This window comes from Ochotona princeps, chromosome 18 (assembly GCF_030435755.1).
Source record: "Ochotona princeps isolate mOchPri1 chromosome 18, mOchPri1.hap1, whole genome shotgun sequence".
Classification (NCBI taxonomy): domain Eukaryota; kingdom Metazoa; phylum Chordata; class Mammalia; order Lagomorpha; family Ochotonidae; genus Ochotona; species Ochotona princeps.
The window spans coordinates 32313509-32336060 of record NC_080849.1 but is presented as its reverse complement, the minus strand read 5'-3'; the positions used below and the strand labels follow the sequence as shown (position 1 = coordinate 32336060).

The window sequence follows — 22552 nt, the reverse complement described above, 5'->3', positions numbered from 1 at the left end:
AATATCCCAAAAGATCCACAAGGGCTTTAAAAAGAAATAAGAAAAACATTTTCTTACTGTATTACTAGGAAAGACTTGAACGATTTTATGTATTATTTAGTGACGAGAGATAGAGAAACGTCCCATCTGCTGGTTCACTCCCTGAATGCTTGCAATGGCTAGAACTGAACAGGCCAAGTTGGAGAAGTGGGGACTCAATTCATGGTTCTTGCAAGGGTAGCCGGAACTCCACTATGTAAGCCATCATCAGTGGAACACTGGACTCAAGGGTCACAGCCAGGCACTCTGTGGCACGTGGGTGACGTAACCACCAGGCCAAATGCCTGTCCTCTGATGACCTTCCTGTTAACAAATTTATTTCATGGGAAAAGAGTGTTTCAGCACCAAAGAAAATGTTAGAAATAAAGCCGTTTAGCAAAAGTGTGCACAAGCAAGTGCCTGTGCCTGGGAGACAGACAGAAATAAAATCTATTTCCTGAAATACTGCTCAAAAAGAGTTTTGAAAAAAAATCTGAGATCTATTTCCCTCTCCTTTTCTTTATTTCGCACTTCTAGATATCACCTTTCACTTTTTCAGCATTTCCCTGCTAGACTGGTTCAGGTTGTCATTGTTTTTCATTAGGTCTATTTCCTTACCAGTCTTCCACTTGCAGTTTCTCATCTCAGGCTCCACCCCCAACTACTTTTCACTCACTTGGAGGGCAGTGGGGCGGGGAAGAGCCTGCTGTCCTGTTATCTTTTTTATTTTTTAAGACACAGATTCCTTGACTCCTTGAGTTTTCATCATTCAGGGGTGGAATCCAAATCCTTGCCTTTTGCTCCAAATCAGATTTCCAACTCCATCTCCTAAACACCCCTCTGTCCCACAACTATGTGACGTGACCTTTGCTGTTGCCTACAACCCAGAGCTCTGTTCAAGTGAGTACCATCTAGAATGTTTTTTGTTGCCACTTTCATTCAAAGACCCTCACCTCTTACTCTGAGACAGAAGCACTGCTCCTTAGGCAACAATTCTGCATGCTGCTAGCACCTCTCTGAGAGTCATCCCAATCACCTCTTGCTTGTGGCTCTGTCTGCATCACGGGAATAAAAAAATCAAACTCACTTCCCAGGCATCTCTGTAAATCAAATAAACGTGTCCTTTCAAGATGAGTCAATTTCACTGGATCAAAATTATTGATGGAGCCTTTCACATTACTCAAGTCTGTGCTAGCTCCAACAAGAAGCAGGACTTCTTCAAAGAGTTTTAGTAATAGGAAGGATGAGAGTGAAACACAAAATCGTCTCTGGCACCAACTATCAACAGGGATTCCACTGAGGAAGGAAGACAGGCCTTCTATCTACATGGTGTACAAGATTAGGGAATCTTCTCGTGGAAGGAGTTGTTTGTGGTGGGATTTCACAGCTGGGTGGAATAGTTATAGGTAAGGAGACAGGGGTAATAAAAAGAAGCATGTTACCACACTCACCCCGGGCTCTCTAAACCAACCTAAAATTGCTATTGCAGCCACACCATGGCCCAGAAGTGCCACTGAATGAAAACATGCCACACAGCTGCTGACCTTCCTACCATGACTTATAGCCTATTATAATATTGTATCAATATTATATTATTATTTAATAAAATTTTCATGGCTGATCCTCCTACTCCCATCATGCACCTTATGCTATAGCACTTCTGGGACTTCTCCAGAGAGGCCAGAAATACGGTATTTACCAAATTCCTAGAGATTACTGCCCTTCTTAGGAAAATTTGACCCAAAGCACCACCCCTTTTGCCTCTAAATCACACAAAATGATGGCCTCATATCTTGAAGGACATAACTTAAGCCACAGCTTGCCCACACTCCTGTACTAAATGTGCAATTTCATTTTGCTAACACATTTTCCTCTGATAACCTTTATATATGTTACATCTTCAAATTGCATGCTTGAGTTAGTGTGTTCATATTAGGAACTAGACTTATCCATCCTGCAACATAATTATGCTGTGTGAGCATCGTGGGCACAAGCAGCAGAACACAGTTAAGGAGGGGTAGTCCACAAGGCAATAAGAATATGCCTGGTGAGGCTGGTGTTCATTGGTGTCCACTGGATGACAACGTCTGAAGCCAAACAGATTCTAGACCTAAGAAGTGCCCAGCATTAGACCCAGCTTTCTCCTTCCTGGCGAAGCCTCTGAGGGTCCTGGCCAGTTGGTAAAGTCACAAAGTTATATTTGACAAAAAACAAAAACAAATTTGTAACAGAGAAGAATGATTGGAGGGTCTTTAAAGCAGATGAGACACTTCTGGGGTAGGCTGAAGAAGACAGCAGCTCTGACAGGGACTATGGATGGAGAATCAACAAGACCCAACTCACAGGGAGCCTGGGAGCAAGGCAGGGAGTGTGCCCAGGGCGGGCAGAGGACTGGGAGTCTTACACAATGTGACTCGCTTCATGAATGGAAAAAATTGAGGCTGTGAAATGGTGTGAAAGGCTGTAGGGAGAAATACAACACTCACCGACTATCACATTTACAGAGGGCACAAGGGATGAATGGAGAACTAAAGTGCTTCAAATGTGTATGTGCCCACTTCATTTCCCTTACCTGAAATGATTTTTAACATCCAGAAAATAAAAGCTCAACATTCATTTTGCTTGTCTCACATGCTTGATTCTATTAGGGCCAAACTCAAGATACTCTATAAACCAGTTCTAACAAGTTGGAGGCAAGGCGTAATGTGTGCCTTACTTTAAAATCAACATGGAAATGTCTGAATCATCTATCCTCTTTCTCCAAATGTCAGGAAAGTTTGCCTGGTACACATGGTTTGTTATTTTTCTGTTACAGCACTCTCAAAAACTACCTGGATAGGCCAGAGTTTTAACAGAAAGCCAGCACACGACATCCCTTGACTGTGAGTCACAGAAGTATAGTGCAGTGATTTCAGGAGTCTTAACTAGTATTACAATTCATTTTGGAACACATATTAAAAACTGTTTTCCAAAAGGAAAAAAATCAACTTGAGGCAATTCCTAAAGACTGAAAGAAAACATTTTAAAAGGTCACACTACTTCTTAGAGGTACACATCCAATATGGAAATCAAATTTCAGAGTGAGACAAACACATTCCCACCTCTGCTATAAACACTCCATTAATGGTGTGGTCACAGGTGGCTTGTTCAAAGTTTCCACCTGCTGCTAATCACATTATCTCATAAGTTAAATTATACTTGAGTAGAGGCAGTCCTTTCAAGTACCAACTTTCCACTGGTACTCAAAGAGAAGTAGAAAGAAAAATGAAAAACAGCAACCTAATAGTTTTAAACTCAAAATGCCACGTTTTGTGCCAGAGTTTTAACTTTCTGGATCCCAGGTTTTGTGTTTGCAGGATCAGTACACAATTTGCAAGTACTATGAGAATCAACAGGCTTCGACAACAAAAAACAAACAACTCCAACCAAGGGATCCTAATTTTTTTTCACTGAAGTTATTTTACTAGTGCTTATGGGACAACCAAGAGAAAGTCACGCAGTATGACACGAAATAATCCCCAATGTATTTTCTCATATTGCTTCTGTCTGTATCTCCCATAAAACTTAAGAATAAAACAATGAAAAACATGCTCTACATATATCTATCCATTTTCCTACATCTCTTTTTAAAGGCTTGTTGTTTCTTTGAAAGGCAGGGAAAAAAGAAAAATGCAGACTAAGGAAAGGAGGGGGGAGAAAAGGGAGAGAAAAGGATTGGAGAGATTTCTTTTATCTGTTGGTTCACCCCCAAATGGCTGCAAAGGCCAGGGCTGGGTCAGGCCTAAGGCCAGGAGCCTGAACTCCACCTGGGCCTTCCACGTGTGTCGCAGGAGCTCAAGCACATGAGCCATTTTCACTTTTATTTCCAAGGAAAATCATCACAGAGTTGGAGCAGAAGTAGAACAGGTAGGACTGGAACCAGTACTGAGGGAAGCCTGAATCACAGGTGCCAAAGGCTGGGCCTATCCTCTGGCCCTCTCAAGACTGAGAACCTTACCACTCTCCATGGCAATCCCTAAAAGGAGTCACAATCAAATCTTCAAAGCGACCACTAGCTGGGACAGCTCTGCTGTTTGGGAAAACAAAATCATTCTTTCCTTAGTTCAACCTTTTACTGTGTTGTTTCCACAAACATTTGATACCAGAGCAAAGCAAGGCTCTGAAAAGTTAACTTTTACCCCTGGAGAAATCCTTAACAAGAATTAGCTAAGGCAGAATGGTTTTGGTAATAGCACTACTTAATGTTGATTAAAAATTAAAGACTGGCACTGCAGTGTTGTAGCTTAAGTCTCTGGCTGTGGTGCCAGCATCCCATATGGGTGTCAGTTCAAGCCCCAGCTGATATCACTGTTGATTAAGTTCCCTACTTATGTGTCTGGGAAGATAGTGGCAGATGGCCCAGGTCCCTGGGCACCTGCACATTCATGGGAAACCTGGAAGAAGCTCCTGGCTCCTGGCTTTAGACAGGCCCAGCTCTTATTTGGGAGTGAACCAGTGAATGGAAGATCTTCTTTCTCTTTCTCTCTGTAACAAAGTAAAATAAAGGAATCTTTAAAGAATTCTAAGAATACATAATTAATTCTTCTGCTAGTTGTTAGTCACTCAGTCCATTTTCTCTTTATTACTAAAAATTTCAACAATATCAAAACTCAGGATAATGAACCCTCATATACCTTTTACTTAACTTTGCTAGCTTTTGGCAGCTTTGCAGATATTCGATTGCTTTTTTGTTCCTTTTCTTTTTTTTCTTCTCAAGATTTTTTAGTTTTATTGGAAAGGTAGATTTACAGAGAGGAAGAGATATAAAGAGAAAGATCTTCCACTGCTGGTTCACTTCCCAAGTGGCCACAATAGCTGGAGCTTAGCTGACTTGAAGTCAGGAGCCAGGAGCTTCTTCCGGGTTTGCCACGTGGGTATAGGGTACCAAACCTTTGGGCCATTTTCTACTGCTTTCCCAGGCCACAAGCAGGGAGTTGGATGTGAAGTAGAACAACCGGGACACGAACTGGTGCCTATATGGGATCCTGGTCATGGAAGGCAAGGATTTAGCAACTAGACTGCCATATTGGACCCTCTGCTTTTTCTTGAGTTCGAACTATTTTACAAATTACACTCACATTTTACTCTTAAATAGTTCAGTATACATCTCTAAAAAATAAAGATATTTTCCTTCATAACTGATACTAACAAACATCACAACTATGAAATCAAAATAATTCCCTAATATCTCATCATGGGTATCATTTCTGCTCAAATTTCTATGGCTCTAGTTCTTCAACAATGAGAAGTCAGATTGGAAAACTCTACCAAAATAATGACAACTATCAAGTCATTCTTCTAGCAAAGACAGATGTTGATATCCTCTCTTCTGAATTAAGCTGTGTGAATACTGACGTGTACATGATATACTTTTAGAGCAGCTACAGGATTTCAATAATAAAGAAAAGTGAAGACAGAGAATGATGGGGCTCAGAGCTTGATACCCTGAAGAATGTCACTCAAGTGGCTGAAGACTTTGAATAGAGAGCACCAGAAAGACCCCAGGAGCACAGACTCTCTCTCACCTTCTTGGTTCTCTTTCTCCCCACTGAGGCAGGCCACAGAAACAAAGAAATCCTCTTCCTCAAGGCAAGTCAGAGAAACTAGAATGCTTCTCCCCCAAAGCCAGCCATAAAACTCAGAAACATTACTCTCCTTTTCCTTGCCTTTCTGTTAACAACTGGCCCTAAAGAAATTATCTGACCACTTGAATAGATCACAAGATCCTCTTTCCAGTATCCCCAGAAGGAAGGGATGCTACAGAGCACCCAGGAAGAATGAAGAGATGGGTTTCCCTTTTCAGACCATTACCCTTTGTTAACCTAACTGTGGAAATGAACACTCTGCCCTGGGTCTTTGGGTTTCATTTCTGAAGGCTCCCATGTCAATAGAAATCTGAAATTAAACCAATCCATTATGCTTTTTGCTTGTTAACCTGGCTTTTGTTATAGGAGTGGTCACTCTTATGCAAGAGGGCTGAAAAAAGTGATCACACTTCCCTACTCCTAAAGAAATAGGAAATGCCTGTTGAAAAAGGAGTCAGAGAAAGAGGTGGGTGTTTAGTGCAATGGTTAGGAAGTCACTTGGGTTATGCCACATGGAAGTGCCTGGGTTTGAGTCCTGTTTTAGCTCCCAGTGGCAGCTCCCTGCTAAAGTGTACCCTGGGGCCAGCCGTGGAGGGCTCAAGTACTTCGTTTCCTGCTACCTACCCATGGGAGAGATCCAGATGATGTTCTTGGCTCTCTACTTGAGTCTCCCACCCAGCTTTGGCTGTAGTAGGCATTTGGTCAGGAGATCTCCACTTCTCTCTGCCTTTTGTCTGAATCAAACTTTTTTAAATGCCAGGAACAATTTCACGGATTACCTGTCCAGTGTATGAATATCACTTAGTTTATCCCTTTTTCATCTTCTGAATTATTCCTCTAGACAGACTGCTCAAATTTCATCATTTTTAAAGATGAATTACTAAAAAACATTTAACTCCTATGTCCTCTCTCGATACCCCCATTCATACAAAACATTATGATCAAAAGAGTAGATTTTTTCTTGCTTTCCTACTTTCCACTAGATTCTAAACCCCTATATTATCGAACTCTTATCAGAACTGTTCAGTAAAAAAAAAAAAAAAAAAAAGAAACCATCCTATTGAACACCCACTAATTTAATTAGCTTACTAAATAAAAGAATGATTCCCAGGATGGATCCAGTGGTTAACACTCTGTTAGGATGGTCAGGTCTCATATCAGAGTGCCTAGATTCAACACTCAGTTCTGGTTCCTGATCCCAGTTCCCCTGCTACAGACCCTAGGTGACAGAGGCAATTGCTCCAGTTTCCTACATGGGACTGCAGAACTGAGTTCCAGGCTCCCAGCTTCAGCGCTCTGGGCACTAAGGACATCTGGGGAATGATTCAACACATGTGAGACTACCATCTTTCTCTTTCAAAAACTGTATTCCTTTCCCAGGCTTCCGGCTTTTGATATAACAATGTCCCCTAACCCAAGGAGATCCTCTCTAGCACTGAAATGACCCCCCCCCCAAGAAATCTCTACTGTCCCTTCTTCGTGGTAGCTAACAGTCGGGTCTGTCACCTATGTGCACGACTTAGAAGTCTGTAAAGGCCAAAACTCATGTGCCTACTTAAATTTTCCCTAGTGTCAGAACAAAAATGGGGAGCTACATATGAAGGAAAGAGTAATAAAAGGTTTACTCAACTCTAACTTACCACTTCTCTAGGATGGTTAGGCAGCTTCCAGGTAGAATACACTTTCTACTACTTCTCAGCAGATACTGGTCTGGATTCATATCGTGCTTACCAGTTGTGTACCATGCCAAGATACTTAATATCAGTGAACCAAACACAACTCAAATTTGTGCCAAATATATATAATAGAACCCGCATCATACTTTTGTTGTGGAAATAAGTAACATGCTGAGTTAGCAAGGTGCCTAGGGAAGAGTAGGCACTAAATAAATTTTAGCTATTCTAACTAGGATCTAAATATTCAGTCATGAACAGCTATTTCTTGGATATTGAATATTTATTAATGGCACAATTATCAGAAATAAATACTCTTTGGCATACTATATTAGCTCTTGGGATATTGAAAAAGAAAGTTTGGTTATTTCCTATTTCATCACATAAGCTTTGTCCCATGCAACAGACAAAGCCCAAGTATTGTTCAACACTAGTAGCTACTTTTGTAAATGGATGACTCATGCTAATTAAACTTACTATTCAGGAGAATAAAATTAACTTGTTTCAACATTTTCTTTTGTTCAGTAATTACAATTCAAAGTTATGTTAGATGCCACATTACTATAATTTTGCCCATGAGGCAGACATTGCACATCCTACATTTTTAAGAACAGGTTCTGCTGATTTAAGTCCAGGTGCTTGCTGAATAAGGAAGAGACTTGAAGACTGCCTAAGCAATTCCCACCAACTTCACACTCAGTGTCACTTATTTCTGTACACAGTGCAGCTAGGAGGAAGTAGTGGGATCATTATAGCTTTTACAGATTTGTAGGAGGATGAGAATTTAAAAATAGAAGCCCAGCGTGGCTGGAGTTTATCTCAGATGCTCATGTTCCAGTAGCAAGCTGTTCGTCCACAATGACAGCAGCATTCTGGCGACTAATTTGAAATGTTCACAAACCCACTCAGAATTCCATGACTGCACATGGGTGGACCCTAAACAACTAGATGCCTCATCCTACGATCCCTCTGGCTTTGAAAGCTGTGTCTGTCTGGATTCTTTGTTGGCTTTTGGGAGAGAGGGGAGCGAGGAGGTATTGTTGATTGTGTGTTCAGCGTGTGCCAGCACGGTGCTGCCTCACTGACATGTTGGGTCTCAGAGAATCTTCATGGCATTTTCCAATGTACATCTACATATTTTTAAAAAAGATTTGGAGCTTAGGAAGGTAAATAAAACTCCCAAGGAAAGAGACCGCCCAGGGGCCTTAAGTTGACTTTAGCTTTAAAGAAAGTAAAAGTCAAATTATGAATAGTAAATTTGGATGGTAGTCCTGGGAATCAGTGCTCCGAATGAGGACCCAGAGATGGGAACGTGTGCACTTACCAATTTGGGTCGGCTTGACCGAGCACTCTGGGAAGCACAGAACAAGTGAACTGGGTAAATACATATGTGAATTATAAAATAAAAACCACTCCTATTTAGAAACTCTTCAGGTTTTTCAATTTTTAAAAACAGGGTTTTTTTTAAAATTTAAGAAGCCAGCTAAAAAAGACAGATAGTGCAGAGTAGGTTAGCAATGTCTCATGATGTTACAAGCAGTTCTAAATTTTTATTTTCATTTTATTTGAAAGGCACAAAGATGGGATAGAGATCGATCTTCCATCTGCTAGTTCACTCTCCAAATGCCTGCAACAGCTGGCATCCAGGCCAGAAAGAAGCCAGGAACCAGGAACTCCACACAGGTCTCCCACACGGGTGGCAGGGAAACCAAGTTTTGCTGCCTCCCAGGGTATAAAATAGGAAGCTGTGTCAGTAAAAGTGGAACCAGGACTCGATCAAAACACTCTGGTATGGAATATGGGTGTCCTAGAGGTGAGTATTCACTTCTATACCAAATGCTCACCCCAGCATTCACCCCTAGCCCCACCTCACCACCTAATAGCAGCTCCAAAACAGGTGTTTTAAGTATTCCAAGAGATTCTGGGTTCTGTATTCCAGTCTCAGGAAATCTCCGCTTTTTTGGTACCAATGAAAAAGTAGATAGTTAAAATTCACCTGTGATGCTTAAAAAAAAAAAAACTCACATGAAAGTGACAACCTCCTTTATTACAGTCTGCTGATTTTTCCTGAGTGGTTTATCCTCTGTTAAGCAACATTATGGACACTTGAGTGAGCACATTTTCTCCCTTGGAATCAATTATTTGTTATACCAAGAAAATTCCTTTAATTTAAAAACTAAAAAGCATTTTTCCAGAATAAAAAATGGTCTTTATTTATTCCCACCACATTTGATAATTCCAAAATCAAAAACAAGAAGATCCTGATCACCATTTCAGAGCACAGTTCTGATGGGAACTTCCTGTCATACTTCTCTTTTCTCAAAGTCTTATGAAATTACTTCTTTTCACATGAAGACTTTCACGAACGTCTCATCCAGAATATTGGAAAGGCACTCTCAATTGTGATTTCTTGGTAATTTCTTAAAATTACCACTTTGCAGCATTTGTCTGAGTACAGCTGCAATGGATGGCTGCCTAGGCTGTGCCCTTCTCAACTCCAAGGGAGTCCACTTGTAAAGACCAGCAAGGGAGGAGTGCTGCCCAGAACTGGACAGTGTAGCAGCACTGGCTGAAGCAGTCCACCCAGACAAAGGAATGGTTGCTACTTACGGCAGAAAACAACAGTGTGCTTGAAAAACTGATGAGACACACACAGAAACACACTCAGATGATTAAACCTGGGACACACTGAACATCAGTTTAAATCAGAAAATTAATATATCAGAACACTCTAGAATGATAAAATGATAAGTAAGTTCACAAGAGAAGTAAAGAAGCACCCAGGGGAGGAGAATACATTTTCCTGCAGCAAGGTGACTACTAAAACATATCAAAGGGAATGATGGAGGTTAAGTGAGAAAAGCATCTTTCTGCCTCCTTCACATTAAAAAACGGAATCAGACCATCAACAGCTGCTTGATCAGAGTCAAGGTGAGGGGCAAGAAGTCTGACAGAAAGAGGGGTTGTGGAGTCTTAAATTATCCCCTCTGATTTCCTGGTAGTCACTCAGTAAATGGTAATTATGTAGCACAGAAATTAGATGAAAATCCACCCAAATGATAAAAATGAGTGTCACCAAGAAGGGGCAATGGGGGACAGCCCTTGCCTTCCATCTGATTCTGGAGAAGGATTCATTGCACACATGGTGATCCAGCCAAATCCGTGACCTACATCTAATCACCAGGATGCAGGGAAATCCAAGTGAAGGGCTACTGTATGAAACAGCTTGTCTTCATTCTTGAAAAAATGTCTAAACAGCAAGGCTTAGATAACAGTAAAATAAAATAGACAGTCCTAGACTGGATGCTGTCCTAGAGAGAAAAAAATGCATCAAAGGACATTAATGGGACAACTGGCAAAATTGAAAGTGTACTGTAGATTAAAGTATTAAATTTCCTCAATTTGCTAACAGTAATATGGTTACATAAAAGGATATCTTAGTTTTTAGGAAATACACAGTGAAGTATTATGGGGAAATATGCTGTCTCCTCTCAACTAGCTCAGAAAAACTGTACTCATATACATGAATATTTGTATATGTATTTGGAAGATGAGAAGGAATAATACAAATGATGATTAAAAATGGATAAAACTTGGCTGGGTTTTGGTACAGTGGTTACGCTACCTCTGGGAACACCTGCATTCCATGGAATGATTGTTGAAGCCCTTACCTCGCTTTTCCATTTCAGTTTCTTATGAATGAGTACTCCTGAAAACACAGATCCAGCAAGTACCTGGATCTTTGCGATTCACATGGGGGGCTGGGACTGAGTTCCTGGCTCCTGGTTTCAGCCAGGGCAGTGCCAGCTGTTGCAGGTTGTTGGCCAGTGAATCAACAGATGGGAAAAAATTAAAAAATAGCTAAAACTGGGCAACCCATATTAAGGAGTATATTACACGATTGCAACCTCAAATTAATAAGTTTAAAGAAGCCAAACAGTGGCCAAACGATTTTGAGATGTATCGGTGTTCAACAAGCTTTTAATGAGCAGCTAAGTCATTCAACCTATAATTGGTAGTGCAAGATACAGGGTTAAATTCTTAGAAACATTTTGTTACTCTCATTACTATAATGATCTCCATTAAAAATTTATGAAACGCTCATTAAGTGGTAAGCTCCATAAAAGGTATTCCACTTGCCTTACCTATTTTAATCTTCTCAATTATCTTAGGAGAAGGGTACTATAATTACCTCTCTTTCACAGATGAGAAAACAGAGATTTACAGAAGTGTCATAACTTACCCTACGGAAAAGGAATTTATACAACCAGGGAATCAGGAACCACAAATCCAACCACGTTGCTTGGTAACAAAGATGGTGGGGCTTACTAATTACTAACTGCTTGTTATTGTTCCATGAAGAATGAGAGATCAAACTCAACCAAGATGAAGTTCTGACAAATTAGTTAAATATGCATGTGTTTATTTTCTTAATTAAAATTGAAGACAAATGAGCTAGCAAACATAAAAAAAAGATATTTTTGTTCTTTCTAATGTACTCTGTACTCTCTTTCTCAAAAGTCTGAACTTGGTTACCAACACATTCTTCATGACAAAATACAACCTACAACAACTTCTGCAATGATGTTGTCAGGATACATGAGTCTCAATTTTACACTGGAATTAAAATGAATTGTCCTCTTGCTTGCCTGTTAGTCTAAAGGGTTTTTATTAAAACTAGTAAATTATTAAATTAATCCATAAACGCTTTAAACAACTTTGCTCAACTTTTTCCTAAGACGTGAATACCTACAGCAAAACAGTCAGTGATTTCTATTGGTGTCTCAAAACTTACTCCTAAGCTTCTTGCTGAAGCAGCTTAGGGGACCACATGACTCTCAGGCGGCCAGCAAGCTATGCCACAAACCTCCATATGAGCACTGATTTCTCTTCTAGCAGCCCCACTTTTGCTCCAGTTCCATGCTAATGGCCTGGGGAAAGGAATGGAAGATGGCTCCAGCGTTTGGTCCCTGCACCCTTTGGGGAGATCTGGATAAAGCACTGGCTCCTGGCTTCTGCCTAGCTCAGCACTGACCACTGTAACCAATGTGAGAAAGAACCTATAGATGCAAGATATTCTATCTTTAACAGCAAAATGACTGTCAAGACTACCATTTGGTCTAATGGCAAATGACCCATCTGGTCATATTTCTAGTTTTCCTTCCTGTATAGGGTTTTCTTTCCTTTCAAGTCAAGTGATGTGATAGTAGTGCTCTTATTTTAGACTTGACATCTCAATTTCATTAAAAAAAAAAGTATGATTTGCAATAAAATGCTTGCTTTCCCAGAAGTGTACCATCATCTTCCTTACAAATACAAAATTAGCTGCTGACCATATCTTTCTTCCCAGTGGAAGCTGGATGACTTTAATATCAAAACACACACAGGTTCAAAATTCTGCAATATTTCTAAAATGTGCAGCAGTTTGAAGATACCTTAACACTTGACACTATGGATGTTAATTCCAGAACAATGGGCTCCCCAACCTTGGTTGCATAGTTAAATCATAGGGGATCTTTTAAAATCCTGATGCCAGCTTGATTTCAGCCCAATGACACCGGCACCTCTGGATATGTGTCTCAGTAATGATTGATTTATAAAGTTTCTCAGGTGATTGCCAGGTGCAGTAAGTGTGAGTTTCCAAGCCATCAAGTAATATATCTTTGATGCACAGATGCGGATGATTCATTAGAATTTATTATAACTGGTCTAACTTGCTAACGAGTGCATAGTTCAACTGAAAAATAAGACAGAAGCGTATGTAGAAAAAAAGTAACAAAATGAAGACTGAATACAGGGGCCAGTGAACCATGACACACAATGAACATTATCAGGAGACCACCTGGGGCGGCAGAGGAGGGTGCAACACCGTGAGAGCGTCTGACACAGCGCAGGTGAGAGAGGGCACGTCTGAAATGGAAGCATGCCCAGTGTGCTCAGACACTGGGATGTCCATTCTAGCCCTGGTTGAAGGTTCACTCTGCAGGGAAACAATCTGGAGAAAGAGGCTGGAGCTGGCCTCAGGAAGGCAAAGAATCCACTGGTGGTGCGCAGTGTGTCAAAGGAGGTGAGCAAATGACAAGACCTAAGTAACTTCTGAAAAGAGTGATTTGACAGATATTCACTATGGTTTTTGGACAAAAAAATGAAAGCTCACCACACTAGTAGAAGAACAGAGAAGATTTAAAACCAGATATATGACAAAGCATTGCAGCGATTTCCCTTTCTATTCAGTCTTCCACAGAAAGGAACCAGAGTTTGAATCTGAAAAAATATGCATCTTATGGCTCCCTCCACAGGTACAGTAACTACTCAGAGCTCAGACAGGGCAGGATGGAAGACTTGTCCCATTCTCTGCTCCCATGAAAACTGCCTCCATTTTCCTGAGGCATCCTCTCAGCTGCCAATTATTTCTGCATCTGTATCCTTCTCTTGTTTCCATCAAGGAGACTCAAAGGCTAGGATATATAATTTTAGAGGAAAATGTTTTCTTACTTTTTTTTAAAATAAGGTTTTCTGACAAGCTCAGTGATGCCTGTGTCATAAAGGTATTTGAAAGGCTAGGACTCATAATGGGCACCACTTACACAGCCATTAGATACTTGCTGACATTTGCTACTCTTCTAGACAGTGGGGCTGCAGCAAGATTCCCCTCCAAACAGGCAACTTAGAATTTCACAGGGATCATTCAAAAAATACAGTGACGATCTAGGGCCACAAAATTTATGACTGTAGTTGGTTAAAGTATCTGGCTATAGATATTTAAGATATTGAACAACAAGAGGGAAAACAATAGGGTTCTTTTAAATAATGAACTGTACGCAATAGGGGAAATTGTAGGCTAGTGTAAGCTTGCCATTAAAAATGCATTTAGAATCACCATTATTGGAAGTTTATTCTAGTCACTAGATGTATCTCAAGCTCCCTAAACAGTGCTGGCACATGCAATGTGGTAAAAAAAAAAAAAACAATTAAAGGCATTGCTGAATGGAATGGACCTCAATGTGAGATGCGGGGCAATTTTCACTCTCATCTATCTAAGGCAGTGAGGTCAACTCAGCTGCAGGTTTCAAATGTCTCACTGAAAAGATAGACATGTCTAGGTATTTAATCTTTCTATTCAATGTTGTAAAAAGCAGAATACACTGCTCATTTCTGAACTGACGTCTCGCCCATCTCGTGAACTACTCATGAATGACTACCCAGTCATTCACAAATCTCTGCTCTATGTTGTCTACAGGATTACCCAGAGCACTTGGAGTTCAGAGATTATCTATACCTGTTGATTTTAATTCCAAGAGTACAGCTAAATTCTCTGTCACATTTCCATCTTTAAACTATTTAATGAGGATCTGATTTTGCATGATTTAGAACTAGCGATGATAAGTCAGTCTGTACTTTCTCTGAGATAGAAAATACACAGAAGTCCTTGATTCTTCTTTCTCTACATCACTATGCCCTCTAGTTTTCAGACAATTTCTACTCTTCTCTGTGGAGGCAGAGCAGCTATTCAAGAGCTCCTTGCCTTCTCTTGTCGCTGGAGAGGAGTCTTACCTGCATAATGTACTGGAATTTCTATCTTTGGCCCAATGACATAGTGACCCTCCTCCAGGCTATGGGCAGTGATGGTGGTCCACTGACGGCATGAATGAATCAGAAGGTAGTCATTTTCCCGCAGCCCTTCTATGCATTCTCCTGGAAAACACAATGTTTACATACAAACACTTAGTCTTTACTCTTTAATAATATTTCACACTAAAACATTGTAAACATTGTTAACATAGAATTGATTGCTCATCCACAAATATGATAAAGTTCATTTCTGGGCTGGCAAAAAATAGAAGTTGGTAATTAATTATACAAAAGATTCTGTTTTCTGCTTTTTTGGCAAAGAGATACCCACTTTTCTCATTAAGCTGAAAATACTATATCTCAATGCTAGTCAAAACAAACATTTAAGCACTGCCTATAATATTTAGCATAATTGAGGTGTTTTATACACACTATTTCACATGGTAAGACAATGCTACTGAAGTGTAAGTACTGTTCCTTCTTTGAAGATGAAAGAAATCAAGGTTTTAAATGTTACTGAGTGGGAATTTAAACCAAGGTCATAATGATTCCAAAAAATTAATAATCACCATATCATTTCTTCCCAGAGAACTTAAAATGCTTGCACATTAAAAAAAAGTATGCAGTTGCCAATTCTTTCTGGCTTTCTACCAAGCCATTCCATACAATGAAGTGTCACAACATACATATACAACTATTTTTCATTTTAATATATTCTATATAATTAAAAGTTATTATATATGTAACACTGTTTACAAATGGCATTTATAGAGCTCTCAAAAGTTCTTAGAAGTTTCAATATTTTTTTCAACAAATCTTGGAGCCTGTAATGAGTGCCATGTTTATCCCAGCTATAAGTCATCTAGTTTGTTTCCAAGACACCTTGCAATGATTAATTATTAAGACAGTCTTAATGCAGAGACAGCTTTTCTTTGTAGTAGAAAATATTTTTTAAAAATCACTAGCTTTATCCCTGGGGAAAGAAGGGAGAAAAACAGACTTAGAGGAGACATTAACAGGAGAGGGAGAATCCGACTCACCAGAAAGAATCTTTAAAACCAGCCTCCACTGACTTTGATAAAGAGACCTCCTGGAGGCCACTCACACTCCTGAGCACTCTGCATCTCAATCGTGTTAGAGCAGGAAGGAAAGATCTGAAACAGGAGCTGCCAAAGAAAAATTATGTAACCCCCCTGTGGATGGTCCTACCAAGAGACAGGGCAGGCATGCAAAGCAGGAAGAGTGACGAGGGGATGTGTCCCACTTATACGTGACCTGGGGCAGGAACCTTCTCTTCAGCTCTAATGGGGGTAATTAGAAGCAAGCCCTGCCTCATGTTACAGATGTGAAGATATATACAAGTGACAATGAAGAGAAATGAATAGCACCAAGTCCGGCGTGTTTCTGCCTATAAAGACAATGCCATGATAATTCGTAATAGCAGAATGGTAAACCTCTCCCTGTTACTAAAGGACTATATACCACTGTGATAACAGGGTTAGTGGGGTGAGGGGAGGAGGAGGATGAGAGCAGAAAGCAGGGTGGGAGGAAGGGGAGAGAGAAGAAGGAAGCTACAAAATTTTTATCATGGAAAATGATAATAAAAATTATCAGAAAATTTTTAAAAGAAAAAAATGATCAGGAAAAATCAGTATTAGTTTTATTGTGTGCTCTTCCCCTAACATTTAATCCTTACCCACACATGGTAAGTTAGGTCATAGTTACTGTTTAATAGCTTGGAAAGTGCCCTTTACACCAGTGCAGAAACATGCCCAGAGCTGCACAGGTGAGAAGCAACAAAAACTGACCTTGGGTCATTCTACATCTCTCCTTGCCCTTCCCACACCACAGAGCTCTTGACCTTGAAAACCTCTGACAATTTCTAATGAACAGGGGGACTATGATCTTTAGCTTCAAGTGTCAACATTCATTCAACTCACTGGACAAGCACTGTTTGTTCTGATCAGCAGGGATACATCAGTGAACCAAACATTATCCAACATGGAGGAGACGGCCATTGCCAACAACAAACATGAGTAGCTGAGTTGCAGGTTAACTAAAAGGTGAGAGACGTTATGCAAAAAGTGAAAATAGATAAATAAATGGCAAGAGGATCAGAGTAGGCGCAAATTGTGTATTTACTATTTTAAAATACTCCTCATTCACTGCATCAATGAACATTCAGTGAGTATCCCTGATAAGCAGGCAGTGGGGGAGTTGGCAAAAATATCATGAAGATTTGGTCTGTGCACTGACCCTGACATTCTCCTTGGCAAAATGAGATCACATGTAGTTTTATGAAACATAGGATGGGACCGCTGCTTAGCAAGAGGGACAAGAAATTCAGAGTTAGAGGGACTTCAGCAGAGAAGATTAGGAATACCAGAAAAGGGAAAAGAGCATTTGGGCTGCTACTTCTTTGAACAAAAATGAGAGGGAGGCATTGGGGAGTCCTAGTGGGGTCATGGCTAAGACAATGACTGGAGCTCTGCCTTAGAAAAATTACTCTGGTGGTACTGTAAGAGATGGATCTGGGAAGGGAGAAAATAGAGCCATGGGGCTTATGCAGGAAACTCACAAGTATAACACACTGTCATTCAGGGAAAAAAGAAGGATGTCATTTTCTCCAACTAAATTGTTGTATCATAAAAACTGTTTTAATTTTATTCCACAATGGGCTCTAAAGAGACAGTCAAGCAACAACTGCAGTCAAGTTAATCAGAATGAAAATTTAATGTTAAATCCTACTGCTAGCTGTTTTAGCAAATACTCTGGCAAGAGGATTCAGAATGATTTTCAAACCCATAAAGTAGTAAGAAGCCCATGCCTGCTTTGCAGCTTCGTCTATCTTATTTTTTTGAACAACTGAACTGTGTGCTTGCTTTAGGCAAAATAAGTTTCACGAATAAAACTTGATATAATCATTTAAAAATATCTGCAGGAAGGCCACTAACACAGATAGCACATTAAATGAATTCATAAAGTAAACAACTTTCTGTGATATAATTATCCCCTTGCTCAACTACTATGTATAACGTACTACAATGTATATATTTAGCTCAATGATGTAGTAACAACAAGTCTAAAAGAACTGTGTGTGAAACACCAAAATATGTGAACATCATCCTTAATCTTCCCCACATGGAGCATGTTTTTAGAAAATATGCTACTTGCCTGGTTTGACTCATTTCTTCAAGCCTTATATACCCATTAAAACCACTTGCAACAACAGGACAACTAGACTCCATGAAATCTTCAAGCCCAGTCTGCTTTTCAATTATTGCTTAAAGTTATTCCTTATATTTCTGCTAAACTAGATTTCATCGATTGATTGATTGCCTGTTCAACTTCTTATCTGGAAAAGCATCAAGCCTTTTTACTCCAAATTTAACATGTTATCCCAAGACAGAAAATGAACAAGTGTGTAAGCATGCTCTCATCCAATGGTTTAATCCCTACCTAAATATCCACAAAGAGCCAGAATGAACCAGGAACCCAATTCAGGTCTTCCAAATGGTAGTAGGAAGCTAACTACTTGAGCCAACACCTGTCTCCTAAGTCGCACATGAGCAAAAAGCTGGAATCAGAACTGGAACCAGTACTGAACTTCGGCATTTGGAAATGGGATCCAGGTATCCCAAAAGGTATCTTCATTACTATGCCAAATTCTCACCCTAAAACATGAAACTTTTTCACTGCTGACATCTTCCTTTCTAAGAGGAAAATTTCACATTTGGCCCCACATAATGGGTTGCACTTGGAATTGCAGGTGTGCTAAATATATGATATAAACATTTCTCAGGCTCTAAGTGTACTTGAAACTTAAATCAATTTTGCTTGTAAGATTTAGGTCGCAGGTCGCATCTCAGGGTGTCTCATTATATATATATATGCCAGTATTTTAAATTCTGAAATAAACCTGAAATCTGAAAGGTGTACATTCCCAATCATTCAACATAAGGGATATTCAATCTGCTTAAGTGTATTTTGATGACTAAATGTAATCGGTTTTTTTAAAACATTTTGAAATCTCATTTTATTATTCTTACAAAAAATTTTAATGATTCAGGTCCACAGGCTCAAGAATGTTTTTAAATCTGTCTGTTTCATTTGATTATTTTACTGCTAGGGTTCTGATAACTACAGAGAACAAAACAGACTTATACTCATGCTGGTTTCTTGTCTGCTTTTTCCATTCTCACGTTGTGTCATGACTACGGTAGCTAGTAAATTTCAATATATTTTTTCTTGCTCACACGTTTGTTTCTTTGATCTTGGTACTGTATTTCATATCCGAGTAACATCAGGCTCAGATAATGGTTTGGAGCTACAGAAGGTGTGAACTTAAATCTTTTCAACTCCTAGAATTCCTAACTCTGCAGAGCAAATATATAATCTTATACTACCAATTTTTCAGTTTAAACAGGGTTTTTAATCCTGATTAGATTTATTTCTTTTCATCACCTTAATAGATTATTGTCTATGGGGGACACTTATGTTTTGTCACTGATTAACAAGAACCCACTTCAAATAACCAGGTTTGTTAACAAATGTGTGACGAGAATCACACTGGCTGAATTTAGCATTGTGTTTATCTGATATGGACATACACTGTTTCTTATAACTAAATCTATCAACAATGGCTAAATTCATAGGTTCTATTTTGTGTGATTACTTAATACAGATCTAACGTTAACAATGTGCATTGTTTTTCTTTTATCTCTGTCAAGAGAAAAGCTGTTCAAGCTGTTAGGGGCTGAGTATAGGTTGGGAGTCGCATAAGGCAAAATGAGTTGCAGGAACTTTCTACAGTTTCCTTGTCAAGTCCTGCATCTTAAGTCCACACCATGACATGCCAAAGCAGCATGCACCTAAGTCCAATGATGCACCTAAGTCTCCTTCCACACCAGTACAAAGGAGATGTCATACATGCACATTGGCTGAACTCCACCTACAGATGCCACAAAACTTTCTCTGAAGATTTTATGTGCACTAAATCCACACCCCACCCTGATTTCTATATTCAATTAGTGCATTCATTCCCATCCCCCCCTTAAGAGGATCACTGGACAGCAGTCATTCAACTACTTGGTCTTTTCTTGAGCTCTCAGCTTGAGGGCAGCTTGCTTTCTCGCTGGCCCTCTCACGGGGATACACCTAAATGTATGCTGACTCGCTCACTTTAAGTAAATGCTGCTGTCATCACTGCACATTACTTATGTCCCTGATCGTATGCAGAAGCAAGAGTCTGGAACGAAAAGCTGGGAAACACATTCCTACAACAAAATCTACAATTGTGCTGGTACTTCCTCACTACTACTAATAAACAGTGTGGTATAATTTAATCATGTTTACATGACCTTATAATCTGTTTCTGGTAGAAACTTTGGATAGATGCTCAAAATACACGGAGTCTCTTACAACTGAAATGTTTTAAAAATACCTGCAGTGGCAGGGGGTAATGATACTAAATGCATTTCTTCCATCCAGGCATCCTGTGAACAGTCACCACGTACACTGTCCCTGTGTTAAGTGCTGCCATGTGACTAGCTCAAGTCAACAGGGTGTGTGTGTGTGTGTGTGTGTGTGTGTGTGTGTGTAGAAAAGGCCTTTCCCATTTCCTGTTCTGCCCTTACCCGCAAGAGCAGCTCACAAGCCATCCTCTGTGTGCGCCTTTCTTGGTCAACACTAAATATTGATTCCGAGGGAAATCTTGGAGTAAGCTGAAGACAGCAAGTCTGTTGGCAGTCATGGTTTCTTAATTAACACATGGTAGAACAAACCAACTACCTAAGCCCTGATCACACACTGAGCTGTGACATGAGAAATCCTTTCTGCTGGGAGAGTATGCCAGAACTGGGTTGTGGCTCCTCTTTTCCTACAGTAGTAGTTAGCTCAGCTGAAATAAAACTTTAGCAGGCACAGATTTCAACACCAACACAGTCTCCTAATTCTAACAATCAAGGTTTTTGTTTTGAGGCTATTCCGAACATTTATTTCTTATAAAAACCAATATATCTTACCTCACAAAGGTAGTGAAGACTAAAAAAATTCCTCATTGTTTCAGCTACATTTAGTCCTATACCCACCCGAGGTTTTGAATGAAATGCTACTTCATCAGCATCTGCAAACATTTTCAATGTGCTAGGTTCTAGTGTTTTTATAGTCTCCAAACAAGGAAGAAATACTTGTTGGGAGAATAGAATAGGACATTGAACTAACATTCCAAAGGATGACAACCCAAATGACATGGTGACTATAGAAAGGGTATAAATGAAAGAGCTGATGTCAGCAAAATGCTGCAGAACAATGAAGGAACAATCATGAAATATGACATCTAAAATGCTTTCTGCAATGCAAAGGCATAAGGTACTGCAAAGGGGAAGTAACAGAAGGGGAGGGAAATCATAAAAGAAATAACTAATTGGCAACTATTAAGCGAAAAAAATTATTAAGCAACCAGGAAGGATGTGGTTGCAGGAAATCACTGAAGCACAGGTAATCATTTTTAAATCAATGGAAACATAAAGAACAAAGATTTCCTCTTTAGGAATGAAAGTTCTAAGAACAGGAGAAGAAATTGCTTTCAGCCTAATGGTTGAGGTATCAAAACAAAGTGTAGCGCTGAACTGAAGAGGAACAAACACAGACAGCAATCAAGACAAATGCTTCTAGAAAAGCACTGTGTGTGGCTGAGACAGGGCAAAACTTCTGATCCCATGAAAGTAAAAGAAAATCAGTGTCCTGTGTCTGGGTAGACACAATGAGTGGTCTCAGTACTGCAAAAGTCACCTACGACATCCCTACTAGTGCCAGCGACTTGCACGCACCTGCATTTCTGCTCTTCATCCACTTCAACAGCACAGCCCAATCGTAAGGCAATTCAGTTGTGAGCACAAAGACAGACAGGGTACTGGAAAAACCACCACCACTCAAGACAGTAACAGCATCACCGGCACTTCACTGCTGTCGTCAACATTCACCAACCTGAGAACACACCTGCCTGGCTGCTTCTCCCAGGCGCGTGATGAGTGGACTCTGTAGCCCAACAGAAGCTTAGACTTCAGGGTACCTGCTCATTTGGAAACAACTAAAAACTCAAAAGGAGGTGGGTGTGGAAAGGAGAAAGTCCCATGCCAGACCAATGGAATCAGAATCTTTGGACATGGGACTAGGAGCCTACAGGGTCTCAAATCTGTTACCACAGTTCCAAGCAAAGATCCTGGTGGATGATTTAGTTCTTGAACATGTGGTCAACAGGGAATGAGACAAAACAGAACAGGTGCATAGAAAGTATCAGCCCCACAGCAAGCTTCCCAAAAATATTACTGCTAATGACTACACTCCAATGTCGCAGACACAAGATTCTCTCGGGCAGGTGAGCTATTACGGCATTATCTGTCTCTTGCTTCATCGCTTTACCTTACTTAACATTCTAAACACATACACACCATTTCCAAATTAGAGCATATCACTTATGACAGAAACTTTCCTTGTCCTTTTCTGAGAACAGGGTCAACCAAACAGCTGGCACCACTAAACTATTGATGAGAACAGTGACAGGTCATTTTTCTCTACTTTGCGCCCACAAACTGATATATAGATGTACATCAACTATCAGATAAAACTAAAGGTATTTTCCTCCTTTTTGTTTCATAATTTGCA

The 22552-nt window shown here is 39.9% G+C and overlaps 1 protein-coding gene across 1 annotated transcript in view; it reads right to left on the bottom strand.

The window, feature by feature from the left end:
* The window catches only part of GAREM1 (GRB2 associated regulator of MAPK1 subtype 1), a 206379-nt gene that overhangs the window by 116744 nt on the left and 67083 nt on the right, over positions 1-22552 (bottom strand). Inside the window, exon 2 of the mRNA XM_004579563.4 lies at positions 14870-15010. Coding sequence (XP_004579620.2) covers positions 14870-15010 — 141 coding nt within the window. The remainder of the gene's footprint in view (positions 1-14869; positions 15011-22552) is intronic.